Source organism: Columba livia, chromosome 15 (assembly GCF_036013475.1).
Source record: "Columba livia isolate bColLiv1 breed racing homer chromosome 15, bColLiv1.pat.W.v2, whole genome shotgun sequence".
NCBI lineage: Eukaryota > Metazoa > Chordata > Aves > Columbiformes > Columbidae > Columba > Columba livia.
This window is the reverse complement of record NC_088616.1, coordinates 13,300,524-13,314,853: the sequence shown is the minus strand read 5'-3', so window position 1 is coordinate 13,314,853 and position 14,330 is coordinate 13,300,524. Positions and strand designations below refer to the sequence as shown.

At 54.2% G+C, this 14,330-nt stretch overlaps 1 protein-coding gene across 10 annotated transcripts in view; it reads left to right on the top strand.

The window, feature by feature from the left end:
* The window catches only part of MPRIP (myosin phosphatase Rho interacting protein), a 75,481-nt gene that overhangs the window by 11,881 nt on the left and 49,270 nt on the right, over positions 1-14,330 (top strand). For all 10 annotated transcript variants that reach the window (XM_065031341.1, XM_065031343.1, XM_065031340.1 and 7 more), the window contains exon 3: positions 1,477-1,542. In XM_065031341.1, the coding sequence (XP_064887413.1) occupies positions 1,477-1,542 (66 nt within the window). The remainder of the gene's footprint in view (positions 1-1,476; positions 1,543-14,330) is intronic.

The window sequence follows — 14,330 nt, the reverse complement described above, 5'->3', positions numbered from 1 at the left end:
ACTGCTTTGCTGCCCTGGGGGTGTGAGGCCCAGAAGGATGTGGCCAGGCAGACGTCCCTTCACTGCTGGCTTGTGACGAGGACTCCCAGCCTGTCCCCAAGCTGATCTTCCAGGGAATTTGCTGCCGAGGTGGCCAGAACAGGGCTGTCTCGTGTGTGGGAGGGATGGCAACAGTCTGTGAACCCTCTGTCGTGCAGCCAAAATGCTCTCAGAGCTGCCAGTGATTTAAAAAAAAAAATCTATCTGGAGTGAACAAGAATTGGGTTCTGAGTTCAGCCTGGGGTGTATGGGTCACTGTTTGGAGTCACAGTTAGTTGCAAGCTTGCTGGTCCAAAATCGTGGGGACATGGGACTCAGTGCTTCCTCAGAGCAGAGGCTGCTGGCTAAGCTGGGGCGTGCGGAGTTCTGGCTAAGCTGGGGCGTGCGGAGGTCCACAGGGTCCTTGGTAGTTTTGCTTGTCCCTGAACACCGTGGACTTTGCCTGAAGGGCTGAGAAAAGTCTGATAAGAATTGCTGCACTGGGGCTATGAATCCAGGGCTTTTTCTATTTCAGCCTGCTCAACCAGTTTTTGCTCTTGGCTGAAAACAACCTGGCACACACAGAAAAAAAAAGGCATTTTTCCAGCCAGATCAGTTCTCCAATCTCATTTGCTGTGCAGCTGCAGAAGCAGCAATGCCAGCGCGGTGCCGGGGGAGCCAGGACCACCTGGCAGTGCCACCACCGCAGGGGCAGCCACCATCCAAACCGAGCTTAGGCACTGCTGGGGGACATCTAACGGGACACATTGTCACCCTGCAGCACCATGTGTTGGAATAGACCCTGCAGGATGAAGCTGAGGGTTGGGAGCACTTGGTTGAGGGATCCATCTGGTGCCATGCAGGTCTTGGGTCTCCTGGAGAGCAGTGATGGGGCTTGGGGACGTTCTTTAGAAGAAGAAGAAAGTCCTAGTTCCAGTCTAGGAGTTGGAGTCTCTTGTCTCTGGCTATTTTTGTCACCTGTATGGTTAAACCTGGCCAGCTTGAGGTCTGTCTGAAAGCAGAGACGAGTGAGATGGGGCAACAGCCCCAAACCAGCCTCTTCTTGGGTGCCCATGAAGCCAGGCAGTTAAATCAGCGTTGGGCAAGGTAGGCTTGTGTGAGCAGACCCCCGGCAAAGCCACAGGACCTTGCTTTGCAAAGCCCACAGCACCCCGAGCAGTTGGGTTGGGGATGTGAGGGGCTGAGCAGAAATACTTCTGCAACTCTCAGCACCTTTTAGGAATGGTCCCTGCACTGTTGGGGGTCCCCCCTGCATTTTTGGCAGCTGTATTCCAGTGCTTGGTGAAACACATTGCCCATTGTCACCAGTGCACTCAGCACAAAGGGTTTCGGTGCCTTTTCTCATCACCGGCTCTGCGGACGCAGCTCTGGTGTCCCCGGTGAGGCTTGGAGGCCGCTGGGCACTGCTGTGACCTGCTGCCTTGTTTTCTCTTTTAGAAATGGCAGCGTCGGTTCTTCATCCTCTACGAGCATGGGCTGCTGCGCTACGCCCTCGACGAGATGGTGAGTGCTGCGTGGCGGAGGCTGTGGCCGTGTTTGGGCTGTGGGGACCAGGCTGCCCGTGCTGGGGAGCTGGGGCTGCTTCTGCTGCCCTTGGAGCAACCTGGGTGATGCTCCTGGTATGCAGCGTGGCGAGATCTCTGCCGGACTGGTGAAGAGTTTTGCTTTCTGGGTTTGACTTAACGCCTGGCTGGGCTTGCATGGGATGGTGGTGAACAGTCTGTGAAGGATGTTGGGTGTTTTGGAGGCGTGTGGGTCCCACCTGATGTGGGGTTGATCCGTTGCCCACAGATCCCATGCTGGCAGGAAGCACTGGGGGGGTCCCCAAGGGCATCACCCATCCTTTCTGTCCCATTCCTCAGTGCCAGCTGGGGTTTGGTGATGGTGAATCTCCTTGGCAGTGCCCGGGAAGGAGGCGATGCCTGTGGAAAGCAGGTCAGCTGGAACGCCTTCCCGCTACTCACCCGCTGTGGAGTGAAAAAAGAGACATGGGAGAGGAAGGGAAACCCTCCCATCCGCTGTGAGCTGGGAAGCGGGGCTGATGAGCCCAGGGGAAACTGGGCTGCTCATTTCTCCTCCTGGTTACAGAGGGTGCCCAAGGCTGACCGACCATGCTGGCACGGCACAGCGGGAGCCTGGCAAAGCAGGGAGCGCTGGGACGCGGGGCAGCGTGTGTGCACACGTGGGGACCTGCGGGGACACGCGGGGACCTGCCTCTGCAGCCGTGAGGCTCCTGCGAGGGCTTTGTGCCTCAGTCCTCCACCGCTGCCTCCTGCGAGGGCTCCGTGCGGCACGGCAGCACAGCGCGCATTGCTCGAGTTTCATGCCTTGTTTGTTTGTATTTTTTCTTGGGGTTGATCCAAGTGCCCTAAATAATTTAGAAGTCTCGGGTAGGAGCAGTGGAGGCTTTCAGTACATTTTTAGTGTCTCAGCAACCTGGCTGCGCACTGGGCTGGTGTTTCGTGTCCTACAGTGACAGGGCAGCAGCGTGTGGCTGGCTGGGGTGGGGGCATACCCTGAATCTGAGGAGAGGTGAAAGGACGTTGGGAAAACCCAGTATGTAACGGGTTGGTTTGTTTGTTTGTCTTTTCCATTTTGCATTCCGGGGGGGCACTGGATTCACTGTCCCATGACCCTTAGTGATGTGATGGGTGCTGCTGAGGAGGACAGGAGGGCTGGGTCCGGTTTCTCCATAGCCATAGATGGAGGAGATGGTCATGGCTCCCTCTTCCTCATCAGCATCTGACACATAGTGTAAAAATACCCTCCTGACCTTTCTGCAGAGCACGTCACTGTGTGGGATCCACGCTGCTGTTTGCACTGGCTCTGCTAAAGGTGTTGTCTGGCTGTAGTTGGGCACAACCTCCCCCAACTCCTTCCATACCGCAGCACCAGAGCATCCCCTGCCATGCTGGCTGGACTGGGGCTGGAGGAGAAGCCCCTGAGCCAAAAAAACCCAACTGTTTTTGCATGGAGAATCCACTTTGCAGCCCATGCAGGGGTGATCTGCCCCAAGTGTGCCCCTCTGGGAGCCAAGTGGAGGTCCCATGGGGGCCTCGGTGTGGGGACAATCTCTGCAGTGGGCTGGGAGCTGGGCGGCAGCTGGCCAGAGACCTCCCAGGCTGTTGCAAGCAGGGATTGAATTGCTTTTCCTTGAACCTGTTAGACATTAATTTTGTGGGTTTGGCGATTTCTGCTCTTAGTAAAAGTGGGAGGGGAGGGAGAGGTGGGCTGGGAAGGGGAGTCCCAGGTGGGGATGGTGGCGGAGATGGTCCTGTGTGCCTGACCAGGGACACCCTCCCATCTCACTCTTGGCCTGGCTGAAGGCAGGGGAGACCTTGGGGAGTACCCAAAGACGTTGGTGCTGCGGTACGCAGAGACCATGGGATGGGCCAGCCTTGGGTGCAGAAGCCTTTTGCCATGGGGTGGGTCAGGTTTGGTGTTGGATTGGAGCATTTTGGGCACGGAAAGCCCTTAGCAGAAGGTGGGACACAGCGGGCACCAGCCACCCTGCTGGCATCCAGCCCCCTCCTGAGACCTGCCCACGTGTCCTTGAGCTGACCCTGAGTCTGTGCCTCTGCTCAGCCACCTTCTTTGTGTGTGTCCATCCTTCCGTCTGTCTGCCCTTCCTCTGCCATATAGAACCCAAACTATTTCTGCACAGTGGCTGTGAGGGGGAGGATGTGCATAGGCGCTGGAGCTCCAGCCCCTTGGACCCGCTCCCTGGGGTCTCCCTCTTGCACCCAGAGCCTGTCTGGCCTCTGGGAATGCCAAGCAAAGCTCTCTGCATGGATTGTGCCAGCAGTCGTTCCTGGCTAAGCCGAGCCTGCTCAGACGTGCAGAAATTCCTCCCTCCCAGCTGTGGTTGGATGCAGAGGTTGTGTGATCGCTCGGGGTTGCCTTCCCATGCTGAACCGCTGTTGTTACCCCTCGGCACTGGCTCATTGCTGCTGTTTGATAAACCTCCATGCTGGGCTGGGTGATGTACAGGGCTTGACGTTTCTCCACGGCAGCTGGAGGATGGTGAAACTGCTCTTATGTTGGGTTGAGGGAAGGTGGGAAAGAGGGTGACAGAGAGCTAGGGGCAGGCTTGGGGATGAGCCGCTGCATTGTGAGTGTCTGAGGACGTTTGCCCCTATGTGCTTCCCAGTCTTGTGGCACTTCCTCAGTTTTCTCAACAGATGTATTCCCTGATTCCTCATTGCTTGGAGTGCGAGACTAAAGCCTGCCATAATACCTAAGCCAAGGCAAATGCATCCAGAAACTTGTTTTGGAGGTGTTAGAGTCACCCAAAGGGTTGAAACCTTTGGTACTTCAGAGTATTTTAAACTAGAGAGGATAAAGTTCTCAGCCTGTGGGGAAACAGCCCTGCCTGGGCTGGGAGGGATCGTGCTCAGTCACTCGAGGGGACAAAGGGGACATGTGCCAGGGTGGTGAGCAAAACCTCTCCTGGCTGCCGCCAGCCCAGCGGCTGCGTCCCAGCACGGGAGGAGATGCCCACACTGGTGCTGGCAGCTGCATCCTCTGCCGCGGCCTCACGCTGTGCAAGGTCTCGGTCCTCCTGGTGAAACACCCAGTGAAACCAGTGCTGCTGTGGCACTGGGAGAGCAGCCCGGTACCACGGTGGTTCGGGTGGTTTTGGTTGCCGTGTGGGAGCTGCCACAAAAGTAGTGCCAGGGCAAGGGGATGGAGCCAGAGAGTAGCAAGTGCAGAGCATTTGCCTTCTTTTGTTTTGATTGCTGCGATCTATAATTAGCGGCTGAGGTCTCTATAAATAGAGCCCTGCTGCGTGGGAACGCAGTGGAGAGGCCGTGGGTGCAGGGGGTTTTGTGGGCATGGAGAGAGCTGTCCCCTCCCTCCCGGAGGGGTGGGTGGTGGCCTCAGCTGTCCCCTCCCTCCTGGCCCTGTGGGTGGGTGACAGCCTCAGCACTGCCGGGGGACAGATCCAGCCCCATGGCTAGAGCAGGTCAGAGAAGAGGGTCTGGATCTCCAGCTCAGCATCTTAATGAATCATTACATGTCTATGGGCCAGGCCTAGTCTCTGTGCCTCAGTTTACCCCTCTGCCACTTTCCTTGGGCTGGGATTTATACTAGGTTGGCATTTGCTGGAGTCAAGTTCCTTTCTACAAGTGGGGACAGACATTAAGATCAGTGTCTGAGTGGAGTCTAAGAGGATGCTTAAACCAGCAGTCAGCAGCCTCCGTGCAAGAGTTTGCTCATGCGTATGGAATTGGGTGGTTTCATCCTCCACAGCGGCATCGCAGACCCTTCCTGGGCTCGCAGCATGGTGGTCCTGCTCCTAAATCAGGAATTCGGATGGATCGTAACAGCATTAACCTCAGTATGATGGAGCGGACATCCCTGTTCCAGCCTGTGATGTCTGGGAGGGAGGTCAGGAGCTGATGAGACTGGGGTGGGATGAAGAGCGAGGCCAGCTCGGCATCTGGCAGTGGTTAGAGGAGCACCGGGACCCCTGGACCGGTGTGTAAATAGGAGAAGAGGGCCCAGCTCAGAGGTGGGAGGTCTGGCAGTGTGCAGGGGGCTGCCGGGTCACATCTGGAGACCTGCAGGTCACATCTGGAGACCTGCACAGCCCCAGGCCCTGCTCCCGGCCATGGAAACCTAAGGAATTGGCAAATGAGTAAAAAGGGAGAGGGGTGTAAGCATTGGTGGCTGCTGGTGGGGGATCAGAGTGAGGGAGCGATGTGTACCTGCCAATGCTGTGATGCGTAGACACCTGTAATTGTTATTTCCTAATAAACCGCCTTCCAAAATTGTCTTTATTCAGAAGAAAGGGTCATTTTAAAATGTCACCATCAGCAGAGTTGCCCCATCCTGATTTTCATCGTAGTTCCCTCCTTTGTCATCTATATTGTTTTAAGAAGCCAAGAATCTGTGCGTGTGGTTTTTTTTCCTCCTTTTCAGATCAAAGCAGTTTACTTCAGTCTTGGCATGGAATGGAAATTCATTGGCAGGGATTAAAAACGAACCTTAAACATCCTGGCCTCTCTGTCCTTGCTTTTTCCACACATTTCGCCATTTAAGTGTTTCCAAGCTCTCCCTGCCCCCTCCTCCACAGGAGCACCGGGCTTTACAAACCCCCGTTCCCCCCGTCCCCGTTGTCTCCCCCCATACATGCAGTTTTGCCAGTGCCTCTGTTTGCCAGATCTTCAAGACTTTCAGTTTCTGTTTAGCATAAAAAGCTTTTGGCTTGAATCAAAGCGCATTTCAAGAGCTGAAACAGAAAGGCTGGAGCAGAGCGGCCGTTCAATGCTTGGAGGGACCCCCAGGGACCCCCACAGATTTTTTTTCCAGGGTGTGGGTCTGATTTGGTCTTGCAGCGGGTGGACTTTCTTCCCAGGTCCTTAGGTTTTTGGGTTGACCTCAACAGAGGGGGAAAGCGACCCCTTGCATGGCCGCACGATGCGATGGTCCGGAGGTGACATGTCACCTCGGCAAATGCTGGTGACAGTGCCCTGCCAGTCCCACTGGTTTATGCTATGGATGGGAAAATAGCTCCATCCAGGAGCTTCTGCATCAATGGTTCTGGTGTGAATGGGACATCATGTAGGATGCAGAACCAGGGAAATAACTGGTTTGATGGGGAGTGGGGTGGAAGATGGTCATGGGGAGGTTTCACCTGGGATGTTTAGCACGTATCTCAGAGATGATGCAGTAGAAATAAGGAAATGTTGGGAATGATTTTGGGGAGCAGTGATCCTTTCTCCTCCAGGAGAGGGACGCCTGAAGTTGGGGTGCAAGGGAGAGGTGATAAAGTGCATCTTGTAGTTGCTTTACGGGAGATGTAGAGACAGCACAAGTGCTGCTGGTTCCCGACAGAGCTTGGAGATCTTTGATGGTTTTGTTGTGTTTGATTTTTAATGCTGCTTTTGGGGGAGGGAAATAAATCCATGAACCTACAGGGAGCCCTGGGAACTCCTTCCCCAGGATATTGCTGAATCCAGGACCAGACAGGCTCAGAGTTGGGAGGATATGCAGATCTTCATTTGTGGTCTTTCTGATGTTAGCGTTTCGCTTGATGCTGATCTGGTGTCATGTTGTGTGCTGGGGCTGGGTGTGGGGATCCCGTAACGGTGGCTTCAGGGGGGTTCATGTCTTCCCTCTTCTGTCTGCTCAAAGTGTCTGGCCCCAGCTGCTGCTGGGGGTGCGTCCTGCTGTCAAGATCCTTGTGAACACCCCCATGAATGGTTCCCTACCTTCTTCTATTTTCCCTCTTTCAGTTTGGTTTAGTGTGGTGTTTGGGGTAGTAAAACGGTGGTTTGTGGGGCTGAGAGAACAGGGAAGGGCTCCTCCAGGTATGGCCCCAGCACCTGGGTCCATGGCCAAGGACCATCACTGTGGCCCCAAAAGTACCCGGGACTAAAGTACCTGAGTTTACTGTGAACTTAGGTGGGGTGACCTGGCTGTTCCTGTTCATGTCTTCTCTAGCATGGATAGGGGAGGGCGCAGATGTCCGTGGCCAAGTTTGCTGAGAAGGGCATTTGCTGCCAGCTGGGAGAGAGATTCCATGAAACACTCTGTAGTGGGAGGTTTGGGAGTTAACAGAAGACGAGAGGATAAAAGCAGAGTTGGGAGAGCTCCATGCAGCCAGACCTCCTAATGAACGAGCAGCTTTGATGACCTGGCCCAGGTGCTTCCTTCCTGGAAACAACACAGCCCCTATTGTGTTCTGCAGGGCGAGCTGCAAAGCTGGAATCGCTCTGACACTGAGCAACGAGAACAGGTTCAAGTGGCTCTGTCCTTTCTGCTTTTTCCCTACTCCTCCATCACGAGACCTAGTGAAGATCTTTGCGTAGAATATGTGTGCAAGAGCAGTGAGGGAAATGAGCTGGATTTTAAATTGCATTTATCTAGTTTATGCGGGCAGAGGGATACAGGCACTTATAACAGCTGGAGTGTTTTCTTTCATGGCTTCTGGCAACCTGGGCCCAATACCCGTGGTCTCTAGCCTGGCTGCAGGCTCTCGGTGAAAGAAAATCATGATCCACTGCAAAACATTAATGCAGAAATCAGACCCTCCTCTGAAGGCATTGAAGATAAGAAGATGTCAGAGCTGGTCGTGAAATGACACAGCTAATTGCTGAGCGCACAATTACCCTCATGTGAGACCTTGGGGCCCCGTCTTCAGATGTTGGCATCAGACCCGCTTTTCCTCTGCATCCTATCACACTGTAAATGTCTAACAAAATAAGAAACCGTGATGGCCCTGAGTGCTGCAGCTGTGAGTGACAGATGGGAGCACAATTATTTACTACGGGCAGTTGTTTTCTTTTATTATTTTTTCTTTTTCCATTTTTTCTTTCTGGTGGAGAGGTTGAAACGATGCAGTGGGAGCTCTGCAGCTGAGGAAGGGGCTGCAGCGGTGGGGGTCCGGTCCCAGCTCCAGAGCATCCCCCAGTCCCTGGGTGTCTGTGCCTGTCTGCAGAGATGTGAACAACCAACCAAAAGAACCAGCAAAACCACGGTGTTGTTTCTTTCTCTGCTATTTTTTGGTGCCAGAGAGGGCGTGTGAAACGAGCTCCCTGTGGCACAGCCCTGTACCTGCCAGATGCACCATGTGGCGGTGGGGATGAGATTGGTTTTAATTCTTTCCAGCCCTTTTGTGGGCCGTGGGCTGAGGTTGGTGGGGACCACCAGTGGGCTACAGCTTGGGTAATGCTGGACAATAGCACCCGGTTTCCTGTTGCGTAAAGGAATCCCTGGAAGAAATGTCATCCCGTTGACTGGCACATCCCTGTTCCCATCGCTGCTGGGTGGCACCGGGGTATCTTGGCCTCGCCTGGTGGGATTTGACACTGCAAAACCCTCAGTGACAGCTCAGAGAGGTGGCTGAGGACGTGAATTGAACAAGGCAACAAAGCAGCTCACAAAATCAAAGCGTGTTCCCCCCTTTTTACCCGGCGGAGATCCTGTATTCGCTGATTGTTGACATGACACATGTGGGTTGGAGAAAGGCAGCGGCTGCTTCTGGCAGGGGAGGAAGGGGCCGGGGGGGCTCTGCAAGCCGAGATGCTGATTACCAGGGGCAGCAAATAGCTTGCAGCTGCCTCCGCTCAACACGCTCTTTGTGGCGCTTGCAGCCACTCTATGGATGCAGCTATTTTTAATTTCCCTAAGCGTGCGCACAAAGCAAAGGGGGTGGGCGATGCTGCCGGCGTCCCCCCCCTTCCTGCTCCCAGCCTCGCGCTTCCCGGCTTCCTCCTGGCCCTGGGGGAACGGGGGGAGCTGCACCCCCCTGTTTTTTTTGGGTCTGCCTGGGGAGCCGGCCTCGGCTTCCCCCCACCCCGCGCCAGTGTGTGCGCGGAGCTGGGAAAATGCAGAAATAAATAAATACGCAATTAGGCCGGCGTCCAGCTGCGGAGGGGGGTGTGCTGTAAAAAAGAGGCTCTGGCCAGATTTTGGAATGCTTGAGAAAGCAGCTGGAGCCATGGACGAGCGTGGGGTCGTGGGCTTCCCACCCCCGTCCTGGCAGAGATGGGGCGGCTGCGGCCCCCAAGGAAGAGGATGATGAAGGAAGGAGGGTGGCAGCTCCCAACCTTTCTCTCCGGGGGGGGATTTTCCCCCCCATTGCCATCTTGCAGAGTCCAAGCCAAGGCATGTTTGTGCTGGGGGTGCGATGAGAGCGGGGGGTCTCAGCCAGCCCTTGGTATGCTCAAGAGCAAACTTTGCACCGGTGTTTTTGGGGCTGAAAGCCGAGGTGTGTACTCTGTTCAAGCAGCAACACGGTTCGAGGTTAATAAATTACTTATTCACAGTCCTTGTTTCTCTGTTACGGTAAGCATTAGTGAATATTATATTTCTGGTTTATCCCGGGTATGCATTATTCATCAGGTTTGAAGTCTGTGAAAGGGACATTGTCAGGTTAAAACTTGTGTGGAGACAAGCCGAGGTCTTCAGTGAGGTTTTGTAAACAGCTTTTCTCAGGGTTGCTGAATGCAGGGGTTTCACTGGAGCCTTCCACCTTTTGTCCGTGCCGTTTTGAGGCATTTCTGGTGAAAAATGGGAATTCTCAGACTGGTTTTGTTATTGGTCTTGTTTGGTGAGTTATCATGGGCTTCAAGATATGTAAGGTAGAAAAAAAAAAACCAAAACCAAAACAGCAAAATACTGCTTGTCCTTCATACCAGATCAGGTAACAGCATGTGAATGTGCTTTTGGTAATAGGTATTTTGTAAGAACTTTTTCCTTTGTCCCTTCAAAGCTGTGGAAGAGACGCTTCCCTGCGGTCGCTGTCTGACTGCAAGGAGGCAACAAGATAAAACAGCCACTCGGTCTTGCTGGAAGTTAAAATTACCATAGGTAAATCACGTGCACAGCAACTTAACGTTACCCTTCACCTCCTTCCCGCGGGATCCAGGAGCGGATTTAATTTCTCTGTGTATATTAATGTGGCTTCCACCCACCGCGGGCAGCGCGGCTCGTCCGTCACCTCTTCTGCTGTTAGGGGAGAGCAGGTCCCTGGGGCAGAGGTGCTGCATGTGGGGCTTGGGCTGCTCCAGGAGCTGGGGAAGGCTCCTACCTACCCAGGAGGGTTTTTCCCCCCCATATTTTTCTGCTATTGCACCCCAGGACCATGCTGTGTATCCATTGCACCCCTCACTGTGCGTTGCAATCTCAGGGGTCCCCGCTCTTGCACGCCTCATGGCTCCAGGTGCCGTAGTTGTGGCTTCTCCATGATTTTATGGCCAAACAGTAAGACTCTGGGCTGCTCTTCTGCTGCAACCTACGGTTGTCACCACTCCCTGTCCCCATAAAGTGATTCTTGCAATGTTTCCTTTCCTGTGGGTGATAAGGGTCCCTGGAGAGAGGAGGTGGAACAGGAGCACAGGTTGGTTTTAGACATGTCCTGGCAGCACCCTGAGATTGCACGGGATTTGCACCCGTTGTGATGCTGCGGCTGAGGAGAAGGGGTGGGTTTTTGGAGCACACCCAGCCTTGGCCCTTCCCTCCTCGTTTCCTCAGCCCCGCTGCAACCACGCCGATAAAGTCACAGCAGATCACCAGGGCGCTGGGGATATAATTAGGGTTTTGGTTCACTTTTCTGGCTGCTTTCCCGTTAGGGGAGGGACAGCGAGGATTATGGACGGAGCAGATGTGTGGAGGAAGGGGATGTTTGGCTTACACGGGCAGTTAGTGCCATGCACAGGCCACTGCTGGGGGTGAATTCTGTTGTCCCGGGCATGGGGGTTGGAGAAACCTCCTTGGGCTCATCCCCTTCAGATGCACCAGGTTGTCCAATGGATGTTCCCAAAGGAGAGGTTGCGGGGAGCGCTCCCAGACGTGAACCTGCTCCTGTCCCTGAACTTCTCTGCAAGTGCAGGAGCCAGATGGGAGCAACAGGTTTAGGTGGAAGACGCTGCTCCTCCAGGACATGGTGGTGGCTCTGACAGCCCAGCATGTCATTCCCAGCCTCTGTCCCTGGCCATGGCAGGTGCTCTTTTCTCCCCCAGGTGCCACTTGCCTTTGAACCCATCAGTGCCTGCCCAGCCAGGACAGCTCTTTGCTGTCTGCGCTGGTGTCTCCACTGCACCTTGCCAAACTCATGTTGTTGCCGGGTGATTTCCTTATATGTGCCTGTTGGGAGCTTTTCTCCTTGGAACTGCCCCATTTTTGACCAAAAAGCCTCCCATTTTGTGCCATTCTGTGGGATAGCCAACAGTCACAGGTTGGAAAAGACTCTCCGGCCACTACCTTGGTTTTTGAGAAGGTCTGCAGAGTCCATGCTTGTCTGGAAGCAACACAGAGCGGGTGTGGGGTTTTCTATAGGGGTGAGGTGTGGGGCGCAGGATGCGGCTGCTGCTGCTTGGTTGGCCAATGCAACCCAACCTCTTGTGCTTGGGTTGGCCTTCACTTCTCCAGCTGCAGCCCCCCGAGCGCCCTGGGACCACGGCCGTGTGGTATTCCCAGCCCGGCAGGAAGCTCTGCAAAGCTCGTAAGAGCAACGCTGGGGAGTAATGAGATTTCCAGGTTAATTTGGCCGGATTCAAGAACTTCCACTGAAGCATCTGTGCCCGTGGGAGTTGTCTGAGCATCCGGCGGATCTGGTGCTGCTGATCCCCACAGTTGTCCTCACCTTTTTTTGCAGTTGTTGAGCGCTGGTGCAGGGTGCTGTATTGGCAGCATCTACCGACTTTGTCCATTGCAAGGTGGTGCTTTCCTTCTTTGATTTTTGTATTTTAGTGGAAAAAAAACGAAAACTTCTAGTTCCTATGGAACTTAATGTTTTTTTCTTTTATTCTACTGACACACAAGGAGATGTCTTGCCATATTATTTACTGTTTTATTGTGGGAAGCACTTGTGATTTTTCACCGTGCTCTGGGTGCAGTTGGCTGTGCTTCCTGAGCCGGCATAATGCTTGGCCTTAAATTATCCAGAGCTCTAGACGGCATCTGCCCGAGGTGGCTTTGCACGCTGTGCCGGTGCTGATGACTCGGTCTCTTGCTGTGTGTTTGCTCAGATTCCTCTGCTCAAGTGGGTTTGCAGGAGAAGCTGTGGGATGGCTGGAGACCCAGAGACTTGTCCTTCCTTCCCATCCAGGCTGAAGCGAAGATGAATTCACTTAGGGACATACGGGACTTTGATTTAATTTGCTGCTTTCCTTGGATGGTTCTTGGCCATGCCCATCCGTGATGGCTCAGAGAAGACAGAAGCAGCAGCTCCCTCCACAGCCCCTTCTCTTCTCCCAGATTTCTAGTCTGGATCTTCCCGGGTCTCTCCACACGGTCTGATTTTGGGTGTCACATGCAGTGGGGTGGCATCACATCTCAGCCCGTGCCCAGTTTCCGTGCGTGTGCAGCACACCTCCATCATGCCAAGGGTGGTGGCACCTCGGGTGGCCCTTGGCCACGGTGGGATTTGCCCCTAGGTCAGAGCAGTGCTGAGCATAAGACCTTGGGAGTTGTTCCAGCAGCACTTGGTGCTGTAAATAACATTGAAACCACATCAGCTGCAGTAATTTTCCCAGTTTTCAAGGAGACTGGCTCCAAAACTGAGCAGTGAGGGAGCTTTTCCCTGGCTTCATTTCCTAAGGCTTTTCCCAAGGTGTGAAGACCTTTTCACTTAAAGGCATTTCACACCTTTTCAGAGCTGCCGTAAGGATCCTGAGCAAAGGTATTGCCCCTCTTGCTGGTCTTTTTACCCAACTCAAGGCTTGAAAGCAAAAGTTCTCTGGAGAGTCAGAGTCTCAGCCCTGGTGTGACTGGTTTGTGGAGCCAGCCTGGGCCATTGGGCAGAGCCCTCCCCAGTTTGGCCTTGGTTCTCCAGCTCAGCTGATGCCCAGATGGATGCTCGAGCATCCCCATGAAGCAGAAATCCAGGTCCAGCTGCAGTTTACCAGGGCTTGGGTGTCTGACCAACATGGATGGAGACTGCCCTGTGTCAGTCCAAGCTTTCCACCTCCTGAGCTGTCTCCAAAATCAGCATCACCATGTCTGTGACCATCTCTCTGTGCAGGTGACCTCACAAGCTGTGCTCTGGGGACGTGGTTTCTGATGTTCTGGTGAAGCCCTTTGCTCCTGGGGAGGGACATGTGAGCTGGCGTGCACGGTGGTGCTGGTGAACACCCTCACACGTGTGCCTGGCAGCACAGGGACCACCAGGGACTTGTCTCCTACACCGAGGGGGCGGAGAAGTTGACGAGGCTGATTTGGAGCAGTGCAATTTAAAATTCAAATACTAAGATGCAAATGAAGCCCGCCTTTCCTTCCCACCCCCAAATGACTTTGTTTTCCTCTCCAGGCAACTTGTCCGACGTGGTCCGTGCACCCAGCTCCGGTACTTTGCCATGTGTGCCGTGCCGGCACGTGGTCTCGCCTGGCTTTTGCCATCGGGCTGATTACCATGACAACTCACTTGAATGCTGCAGATTTTTGCTTCCCCTTTGGCCGGGTAACCGTTGTGCCTGCGCGCCGGGGAGCGGGGAAGATGCCACGCTGGCAGCTGTGAGCAGATGGGGTCGGATCCATTACCATATATTCCTCCCACCCCCCTCCTAGGAAGGGAGGAGGAGGATGTTTTGCATTTTTAAATGCATTTAAATCCCAGAGAGCAAGAGGGAAGTGTAACTCTTGGGTTTGCAGGGCTGCAAGGTGCTGCTTTCAGCATGGCATGGCTGGCAAGTGCCCATGCAAGGCTGGGCTTTCTCTTTGGTCCCCAAAGAGCTGGGATGGGAGCTTGTTCCCATCATGGTGCCGATGTTCTTCATCTTTCCCTTTTCTCCTCCAGCACTGGACATGGTGTGTGCATGTACAAAGATGCACACTGCCATGAA